A 10,662-nucleotide genomic window follows, 5' to 3' on the forward strand; every position below is an offset into this window, starting at 1 on the left:
ACTTGACATCAATGAATTTTATTACTAATTCGAATATAATCAATTCGATTTATTGTGTTTCATATTAATTCGAATCTAATTGATTCGATTTTTATAAATATATGCAAACGAGATATACATATAAGCTTATTAAATTTAAAATATTTATGTAAAATTAAAATCTATTCAATTTGTTTATGTGATTTATTTTTTTATATATATATATCTCTAAACTAATATTAGTCGACTTTTCTGTTTTTTACATTACAAATATTACGTTAACTCTTATCATTCTCCATATTATAAAACGAAAATGTTTAGGGGGCCAAAGTTTCGAGGGACAAAAGTAGTCATAGTTTGCTTTTTTTATTATTCTTTGTAGTATATGCATAATATTAGATGTAATAAGTATATAATTATAAATATTATATATAAAATTATAAATATTAAATTATTATCTTTTTAATATTAATTTTAGAAATGATTACAGCGAACTTAATTAAGTTGAGTTTTTCATTATGGTATGTTTATCAGTAGACTTGACGGATATATAGTATTATAGATAGAATATATTCGTATTTATCACTTAAATTGTTTGGGAGTATTATTTGTGTTACGTAATACTAATACGTATACGTATAAGATCGATGAAGGTTCTCTTGATCAAATTTGAGAATAAGATAAATTGAAGCGAATGCTAATTAATTATTAGAGGGACGGTGAATATATACCTTCTTATTATTGTTTATTTTTCATTTAGCAAAAAGCTTCTACAGGACTAAACTATATATAAAATAACTTAAAATTAAACAATACTTAAATGCTATATTGCTAGGTTTATTTAAAAAAATGATGATAATAAAGAATATTGGACTAAAAAGCTAACTAGAAATAGTATAGATCCAAAAATAATTATGACATTTTATTCTGTATATATACATATATACTTTTCTGAATTTTTTTTTCTGCTTTTGAATAAAGTGTTGTTTTGTTTTCCTTTAAACAATAGCTGATACACACAATATATATTAGATTGATCTATTCTTCTTTTCGAATTATAATGATTGAAGGCCACTCAGATAAAGATGTCTAAAACGTCTCTTTTTAAAGATATTTTTATGTTGTGTTTTAGTTGGTTTTTGTATAATTTATTCGATATTCTTCATCACATATTATTAAATTTCTCAAAAGATTTTCTTTCCAAAAACAATAAAAAATGTTTAATTTGGACTAAAACAAAAAAAAGTAATAGATTAACTATTATATTTATTTTAAAAGATTATTTACATAAAAAAATATATCACATTCATCAATATATATATACTAAAAAATAGTTTATTTCCACAGGGCACCGGCCTCCGAGCTAAGCCTATTAACGGCCTCCCGACCATTCGCACAATGGGGAGTCGATCTCTTGGGACCCTTCCCAGTTGGCCCCGGACAAGTCAAGTACCTCATAGTTGCCATTGACTACTACACCAAATGGATAGAGGCCGAGCCGTTGGCTAGCATATCCTCATCCAATTGCAGGAAATTCATGTGGAGGCAGGTGATAACGCGATTCGGGATCTCGGAGATCGTTATCTCGGACAACGGCACACAATTTACCGACAAGAAGTTCACGGAGTTCCTCACCGGCCTGGGTATAAGACAGAAGTTCTACTCGGTAGAACACCCCCAAACAAACGGACAGGTGGAGTCCGCGAACAAGATTATCCTGTTAGGGCTTAAGAAGCGACTGGATAATAAAAAAGTCGCTTGGGCAGACGAGCTTGCCTCGGTCCTCTGGTCTTACCGAACAACCGAACAGTCCTCCACCAAGGAGACCCCCTTCCGACTAACATACGGGTTAGACGCGGTAATACCCGTGGAGGTCGGGGAACCGAGCCCGCGACTACTTCTGAAAGGAGTAGGGGAAGCCGTGGAGAAGGACCTGATAGATGAAGCCAGAGAAATGGCCCATTTGACGGAAACAGCGCTGAAGCAAAGAATGGCCCTACGCTACAACACCAAAGTGCTCAAAAGAGAGTTTGAACCAAACGATCTCGTCCTAAGGCGCAACGACATTGGCTTACCGACCCCGGGAGCGGGCAAACTGGGAAGGTCCCTATAGAGTCAAAGAAGTGATGGGTAAAGGCGCTTTCAAGTTAGAAAGGCTCGATGGCAAAGAAGTCCCAAGAATGTGGAACGCGAGCAACTTGAGAAGGTTTTACTCCTAGCACAGGAGGCGACATGCCGACCAACCGAGCTAAGTATTTAATTCGTGGAATTGTACTTTTCGTTATGGTCTATGGGCCTTTTATGCAATTACCGAATAAGATATACTTGTGCAAAATTTTGTTTCTTTTGTTTTGCTCACTTTTTCTAGACAACCCACTACGCAAGCGAACCCCCACAACTCGACAACGACGTGCAGCCCCGGGACTGATCACCCCGGAAGCCCATCAATTACCACAATAGCAAACGGCTACACTAACAAGCCACGACATGGCTCAACCGGCTTAGCCAGAATACCATCGATACGGTAAAATGAATGGCAACTGCAAACCAATGACGGTGAATATGAACGACAACACAACCACACAAATGAAAAAAGTAAGAATTATGATAACACGGGCAAACAACCCAATAAAACAACTGTTCACCAAAGCCAAAACAAAACGGCCAACCAAAAAATTACATACAAAACAAGAGCAATCATTTTTTAGGAACGTCAACAATCTTGCCGTCCTTGATCACCTTGAAGACTCCAATTGTCGACGTGCCGAAATCAGGAGCAACAATTTTGACCTGAGCTTTAAGGGCCTCCTCGGTTGCCAGGATCGCGCCCTTCCCCTGCTTGACGACGTCTTTATACTTTGTTTTCAACGCTGCGAGCTCAGCTTCGACAGCTTGCTTTTCTTTCTCCAACGCGGCCACCCGCCCTTGGGCCACGCCAACCTGACTCTCTAAAGTCATCTCCCGCTCAACAAGACGTGAAACTGTGGCGTCCGACTCTTCCAACTTCTTCTCAGTAGTAGAGGCCTTCTTCTCGACAGCAAATGCTTTCTTCTCGGCAGCGTCAAGCTTCTCATTAGATTTGGTCAGCTGCTCCCGGAGAGTTTCAACTTCGCTTTTGAGCTCATTATTAGCCTTTCTAGCAGACTCCAACCTCCTGCGAAGAGATTCCATCCCGGACAACTCGAACTCGGCTTTTCGAGCTATCACTGCGCCGCGCAAGAAGGTACGATACATCCACCTCGCTTGCCCGACAAGTGATGACTCATGAAAGTGTTCTTCAGTGCCGGGAATCAGCTGAGAATCTATAAAATTCCCGGCATCAAAATTTTTCTCCATCACCGTAAGAACCCCCTCGGGACTGCTGGACACCCTCCTCTTCCTCTTGAGGCTGGGCACCTCCTCCACCTCATCATCGGCCACCGGGTTAGACGTCGAACCCCCAGTCCCGACCACTTCGTGGAAGGGGGAAACATGTACTTCCTTCTCACCTTGAGCTAAGGCAACCTGGGCCGAGGTGCCGACTCCACCGGCCACAGTCCCTTGCTCGGAAGTAGTTGTACCCTTGTCCTCCGGAAGAGCGGTCGACTTCTCGTTAGCCACCTCGTCATCACTCGCACAAAGAAAGGTTTGGAACAAATTAGGGAGACCCGTTATCTCGGCAGACATTCCCACTGTAACAAGAAAAGGAAGTCCGTTAGTCGCAATGAGATATTGGAAAAAGCAAGAAACTAAAGACAAATCAAGTGAAGAATTCTCACAAATATAGCTCCGACTGGCCTCCCGGTCACCCATGAGGAGGTGAGGATTCACGTGATTCCTCCCGAAGATTGCCAGTAACACATCGGCAATCTTCCTGTCCACCGCAGACATGCCCTTGTATGATATTTTAACAAAGGCATTGGACCCCGCCCCGAAGCTCCAATAAGTCGAGATGAGGCGTGCCCCCTCCAACGACAACCAAAAGGGATGACGACCTTTGACAGGACGGACCTTGAAATATTTATCTTTAAATCCGTGATAGGAGTCCTTAAACAAACCAAAAATCCTCTGACCCTGCGCAGACCGAAAGGACATGAACTCCTTCTTATGTTTCCATTCCTTCGAAGGGTTTGTAAGATTGAAAAAGAAAAGAAAAACATCTACAGACACCGACAGCTCGAGATATTCACAAACCATCTCGAAACAGCGGATTGAAGCCCAACTGTTCGGATGCAGCTATGACGGTGCCACGGAAACCCGACCTAGAAGCGCCATTTGGAAAGCGGAAAACGGAATACGAACCCCCACTTGAGTAAACATGAATTTGTAGAACCAAATCCAATCGGCAACTCGGGAAGCGTAGAAGTTGAACTCGTACAAGCGTTCGTGAGGAGTCGAGACGAAGACGTCGTAGTTGGACTTCTCGTCGATTCCTCCGCATAAGTACTCGTTTTGACGGAACTCGGTGAGCTCCTCCTCGCCCATTTGATTGGGGGAGTCCCTTACATCAGAAACAACCCAGGCGTAGGGGTCGTACGCCGCGGGAGAAGGGGAAGCCCGGGAGGCGGTGCGAGCCATACCTACATGGGGGGACCATCCAGTCAGTCTAAGAGGTCGGGTGCTCGGAGAGAATATAGAAGCTACACTCAGCCTATTCCGCAACTAAGGCTAAACACGATTAAAAACGATAAGACTCAAACAAAGTTACTCTAGAATGGTAACCCTCCCTAACACACCTAGGACCTGAGATCAGCCACCATGCAAGATAAACATACGGCATGCACAAAAAAGGAGATAATAGCAGAGAAGCAACAAATAATAAGAAGACAAAAGAAATTACCTGCACTGATAGCAAAAATTTGAAAGTAAAGCAACAACAATGCTCTGGAACTAAAGAGGGAGAGGAAGATGGAGGTTGGCAGAATCGGAAGCGGAGAGATAATCGTCAAATGGATCCTAAAGGCGCTGCAAGACAGTTTTAAAACCACCACCAAAAGGAGCGCGAAAGTCGAGGGGCATATTAGTCTTTGCATAAAGGATTTTAAACCCATTATGAGCATTTAATGCTCCGCGCGGAAAACGAGGCGGTAACTAATCGCCCCAGCAACAAACAGACACGCGCGCAAGAGGCACGTCCCCTCCACGGACGGCCGAACTGGCGACAACGCATGAGGTCAGGAATGTCGCGTCACCAACAGCCCACATGATTGTTGCTCACGCATCGGGGGCACTGTTATGGCCTGGCCCAAGAAAAAACTTCGGCCTACCCGACCCGATCACCACCCGATCTCAATGGTCGGATGACGCACCCATGCCTGACCCGCGCAACCTTTCGGGACAGCTGGCCACCACAGCTGTACAAGGAAGTTTCGAAGAAGGTGGGTTCTGCCCTTCTGGGATCCACACCTGACATGGTATATAAGGGAGGGGTCCTACCCTCCCCCGAGGTACGTCACACATTCCACCTAACCCCTTTCTCACCTGCATACTAGCTGACTAGAGCGTCGAAGTGTCTTTGCAGGTGACACCCCCTCTTTCCTTCCACAACGAGAGCTCGACTACCCGGCAGATCCGATTCCAGCACAACCACGATTGAAGCGTTTCCACCTCCTCAAATATCCACCCGAACCGCCCGATAATCGTTCAACCGAACATCAATATATACTACAAAGTGGTGTAGTAGATAAGATTCTTAACATGATAATTTCCAATTTCGAATAACTTTCAATTAATTAAATTCATACTCGTATAGGATATCTTATGGGATGGGATAAATGATAATGATATAGAGCTTCATCATCAGTATAAGTTTGAGTAAGTATATATATATACTAAAGGAGAAGCCTACGAGTAAGCAATTTTATTAAATTTTGGTCAGTATGTAATTAACAAAAAAAAGTAAGTCATTGAATGAAATTTCACACTAATTTCACACCATTAAATTATTATTGATAACTATATAATGATTACAAATCACAAAAGTTACTGTCCCTACTACTCTTCATATACTAAATTCCAAGTACATCAAACTACCGTAAATTATTTTCTCCTAATTACACCCCTAAAAAATTAATTATTTATCGGCCAGTATACACAAGAAGAAGCTGAGATCGAAACTTGCAAGTTCCAATTAAATATTACTGATTAAGTTGGTATGATACAGAGAAGTTACTATATATATACAATTAAAAAAGCCATAGCTATAGTCGGGTATCAGAAAGTAGTTACATGTAACCGAATATATAACCACGATCTATCCATAATTTGCAATATGGACAGCTTGAATGTTGTTGTGAGTCCACGATTTAAGGAGGTCCTATATATTACCACTGTTAAATTTACTACAGAATTAGAGGGATGAAAAATAGTGAATGGCTATATATGTTTGTGATTTGCCAAGTTTAGCAACGGATTCAAGCTCATCCCGAATTTGAAGGTGTATGGTGTATGTATAAATTGAAGCCACACATGGCCTGAAAGGAATATAGCCCCTCGGGCTGTGAAAGAAAAGCCATAGCCCAAAGGGCCAACAAGTTTTACTCTTCTATCATCTTCGTCATCGTAGATATCCATCCCTAGGTCGTAGCTAGGTGTAGGCATCACAACCTTAGCTTCAATTCAATATCACTCAGGAATCAGGATGGCGGGTGATCATTTCAACACCATGGACGATAAGAAGAGGAAGAAGAGGATCGCCTTGATTAGCGTCTCTTCCATTCTCCTCGTGGCCATGGTTGCTTGCGTTGCAGTGGGAATTGACAAGAGCGCTATGGAAGAAGAAGAAACCAGCAGCACCAACACAAACACAATTGTAAAGAACCAGAAGAACGTGCATGTGATTTGCGAATCAGCGGAGTTCAAAGACACGTGCGAGAAGAGCCTCGAGAAGGCCACCGCCAACGGCACCACCGACACGAAACAACTCATCATTGCTGCCTTCAACGCCACCGCGGAGGAAATTGAGAATCAGATCAACGACTCAAGCCTCGTCCAAAAGTTGGTGACCGACGACAGGAGCAAACAGGCGTTGGATATTTGCAAGGAGGTTCTTGGTTACGCCATTGACGATATCCACAGATCTGTTCACATGATGGAGAAGTTCGAGCTGAGAAGGATCGGTCAGTACGCTTATGACCTCAAGATTTGGATCGCCGGTACACTCGCTCACCAGCAAACTTGCTTGGAAGCCTTCGAGAACGTTCCGACCGAAGCTGGCAAGGAGATGGCTAAGGTTTTGAACACCTCTCTCCAGCTAAGCAGCAACGCCTTGGATATCATCAATGGCGCCAGCAAGATCTACAAGAGCTTCAACTTGGATGCCTTCTTCGGGGATAGTGCCGCCGCCCCATCCCCAGTCCCCGCGGGCAGGAGGCTTCTGTCTGACGTGGATGAGGGTTTGCCTTCGTGGATCGAGCAAGGCCGAAGGAGTCTTCTGGAAGACCCCACTCGTCTGAAACCCGATTGTGTTGTGGCTCAGGACGGCAGCGGAAACTTCAAGACTCTCACGGAGGCCCTCCAGACTGTTCCTAAGAACAACAGGAAGCGTTTCGTCATCTACGTCAAAGCAGGCATCTATAAGGAGTATGTTAACTTGCAGAAGTCCATGTCCCACGTCACCATTATCGGAGATGGCCCCACAAAGACCAGATTCTCCGGCAGCAAGAATTATGTTGATGGTCTCCAGACTTACTACACCTCAACTTTCAGTGAGTATTTTACTTATTAACTAGAGATATAATTATTTATTCATGTGAGAGATATATATAACCATTCATTAATATTTGTATTTGCAGGTGTAAATGCCGCTAACTTCATGGCGGTAAATGTTGGGTTTGAGAACACAGCAGGAGCGGAGAAGCACCAAGCGGTGGCACTCCGCGTGACAGCAGATCAAGCAGTGTTCTACAACTGCCACATGGATGGATACCAAGACACGCTATACGTGCAATCACAGAGGCAGTACTACCGCGACTGCACGGTGACGGGCACCATTGACTTCGTGTTTGGTGACGCAGCGGGAGTGTTCCAAAACTGCACCTTCATTGTGAGGAAGCCCTTGGAAACCCAACAATGCATGGTCACTGCTGGTGGAAGGACCAAGATTGATAGCCCAACCGCCCTGGTGTTCCAGGACTGCCGCTTCACGGGCACACCAGAGTTGAAGAGCTTGCCCCGCAAGGTGTCGTACCTTGGAAGGCCATGGAGACTGTTCTCCAAGGTTGTGATAATGGACTCTGATATTGATGATATCTTCAGTCCAGAAGGGTACATGCCGTGGATGGGAACGGCATTCAGGGACACATGCACGTATCTTGAATACAACAACAGGGGACCTGGTGCTGTTACAAAAGGTAGAGTCACATGGCCTGGTGTTAGGGTCGTCACCTCTCTCGAGGCTGATCTATACTACCCTGGAAGGTTCTATGAGATCTCTAACCATACTGAGCGTGATGCTTGGATCGTTGATTCTGGGGTCCCTTACAATCTCGGCCCAAACAGCCCCTTCAAGCTCCCATCCTTATCATTCTCACTCCCATCCATAACTTTCCCTAAGTTGGTTTAATTAAATAAATCGTATACTCTGTATGCGTCACCAATAAAATTCTTTCTTGCTCCATGCATATGGCGCCAACCAACCGTATTCTCTCCACCGTTTTAAGCCTCTATATCACTATTTGAGGAGATTAATTAAACTTGTTATGAGTGGTACTATTTGTTTATCACTATCATTAATTTTATCTCCAATAATTAGCGACTCTAACTTTTTAATTAACAAGAGAGGGAAATAGAGAAACAAAATAACTGGTTAAAAAGAATATTAATTTCATTCTGTTTTTATTTAAAAAAATTAATGGCCACAAGAAAAAAAGAACACAGGCCAGGTCTTACGTGTAGAAAATGACGATAATAGTAAAAATGGTAATGAAATCATCCCCAAAGTGTACATAACATTATCATATTCTATAATAATCTCAAAAAAAATGTATAATAATCTCATTGGTCACACCAATTAGAATTTATATTTGCTATGTCTGTCTATCTGATCTTTATAATATTTTTAGATATCTAATATAGTTTCAACATGTATATATGTTTCTTTTTAAATAAAAAAAGTTCAACATTCTAAAGTAAAACAACAAACAAACAACAAAAAAATAAATTTTACAATAGTTATTAATCTTCTGTCATCTCTAACATTATTATCAATTAATATATAGAATCAATACTAGTACGTTTTTTTGTAGTTTAAAAACATCCTTTTTTATATAACCTCAATACTTGCTTTTTTATTATTAAAAATTTTATCATTGTGTTCCAACTAAATATTTTAAATCACTACAAAACAGTCAGCCACATCTTTTGCTCTTCTTTTTTATTAGGCATGTCAATCTAACTCTCAAATAAGTCTTTAATAATTCCTAGGACAGTCCAAACTTTATGAAAATACCTCAACCAAACACACCACATCTGCCACATAAACCCACATAACAGAAACAAATGATGAATAAATTCCATCTCATTTAAACCATTCAAAAAGTTCAATTCTCAGAGGTATCAACTCTTTTCAGATCTAACTCGTAATCTCTTTCAAAAGAGTCTTCGATTGCAACACCTGCACAGAAGTATTCGGAAAAAAATCTTTATTATCAAATTTTCAAACAAGATTATCCTCTCTACCAGTTGATAGCTTCAATGGCCTTAAACTATCATGAAGTTGATGAACAAGTTCCAACTTCTATTGGAACAACTCTCTTCTCCACGGTATTAAATTGAATATAAAAAATCTACCACAAGAGAAAAAAATATATATATAAATATTGTTCGTACATTAAAATTAACTAGATTAAAATTAGCTATTAATATATTTATATATAACAATTCTGCTAGGTAATCAAAAAAGATTCTGTCAATTTCTATCAACTCTTGTTAGACTGGATTTTAAAGTCCATCAAATAAAAAAAACACACCTCAATTACTCAAATTCATCATGATTTAAAATTACGCTTTACCATTTTTTCCTACTTTTTTTAACCACCGTCGTGCTTAGCACCACCATTGGCGCTTCACATAGAGGTCACTGTCGCTACTGTTTGGCCTTCACACACGTTGCACCGGACTTCTAATGAAAGTTTTTTTTTAATTGATCCGTGTTTTTTTTATGGTTATGTCTAATGAAATTGTCTTTATGAATGTGTCTCTTACATGTGTTTTCTTATGTATGTGTCTTCTAATGAAAGTGTCTTTGATCTAATTAAGGAGGTAAAAATGAGATAGAAAGAACACACGGCAGTGATCTTATCAGAAGAAAAAACTGCATATGCAAAACACGCATTACGATGACAGAAATTCGTTGCGATCCCCAAAAGATCGTCGGGGTAGAGGTTGCGGCGGCGCAAACGCGGGATTGGCCTGAGAATGCGAGTGGCGAGGATGTCACATGCAAGCGGCGTAGGTACGAATGCGGTGTAAAGACAACGATGTGACAATTTGCGCGACAGAAAGTTAGAGCACTTCAAAAACTGCGATGTGGAGATCTCGTGATCAATGAGAGAGATAGAGACGTTTAGGAGAAGTTTTTGTTGCCTTATTTGCTTAATCCTTATTGTTTAAATTGAAATATGTTTAATGCAATTAAATATTTAAATTTTAATTTAAAAATTTAAAATTAATAATTATTAATTAGAATTATTATAACTTAGCTCG

The 10,662-nt window shown here is 40.9% G+C and overlaps 2 protein-coding genes across 2 annotated transcripts; both read left to right on the forward strand.

Moving 5' to 3' along the window:
* The first annotated feature begins 1,516 nt into the window (after nucleotides 1-1,516).
* LOC107463756 (uncharacterized) lies at nucleotides 1,517-2,092 on the forward strand. Its single transcript, XM_016082617.1, has one exon. It carries the CDS (start codon nucleotides 1,517-1,519, stop codon nucleotides 2,090-2,092), a length of 576 nt encoding a protein of 191 aa, XP_015938103.1.
* A 4,506-nt stretch (nucleotides 2,093-6,598) lies between these two features.
* LOC107463763 (pectinesterase/pectinesterase inhibitor-like) lies at nucleotides 6,599-8,521 on the forward strand. Its single transcript, XM_021125994.2, has 2 exons — nucleotides 6,599-7,664; nucleotides 7,752-8,521. The coding sequence occupies exons 1-2, from the start codon at nucleotides 6,599-6,601 to the stop codon at nucleotides 8,519-8,521; spliced, it is 1,836 nt and encodes a 611-aa protein (XP_020981653.1).
* Nucleotides 8,522-10,662: the final 2,141 nt, after the last annotated feature.

The sequence above is a fragment of the Arachis duranensis genome, chromosome 1 (genome assembly GCF_000817695.3).
Source record: "Arachis duranensis cultivar V14167 chromosome 1, aradu.V14167.gnm2.J7QH, whole genome shotgun sequence".
Taxonomy (NCBI): Eukaryota; Viridiplantae; Streptophyta; class Magnoliopsida; order Fabales; family Fabaceae; genus Arachis; species Arachis duranensis.

Excerpts from the sequence above, each read along its gene's own strand:
- LOC107463763 (XM_021125994.2), top strand. The coding sequence starts at position 6,599 with ATGGCGGGTGATCATTTCAACACCATGGACGATAAGAAGAGGAAGAAG. Across the intron at positions 7,665-7,751 it reads TTACTACACCTCAACTTTCA|GTGTAAATGCCGCTAACTTC; the intron begins GTGAGTATTTTA and ends TTGTATTTGCAG.
- LOC107463756 (XM_016082617.1), top strand. The coding sequence starts at position 1,517 with ATGTGGAGGCAGGTGATAACGCGATTCGGGATCTCGGAGATCGTTATC.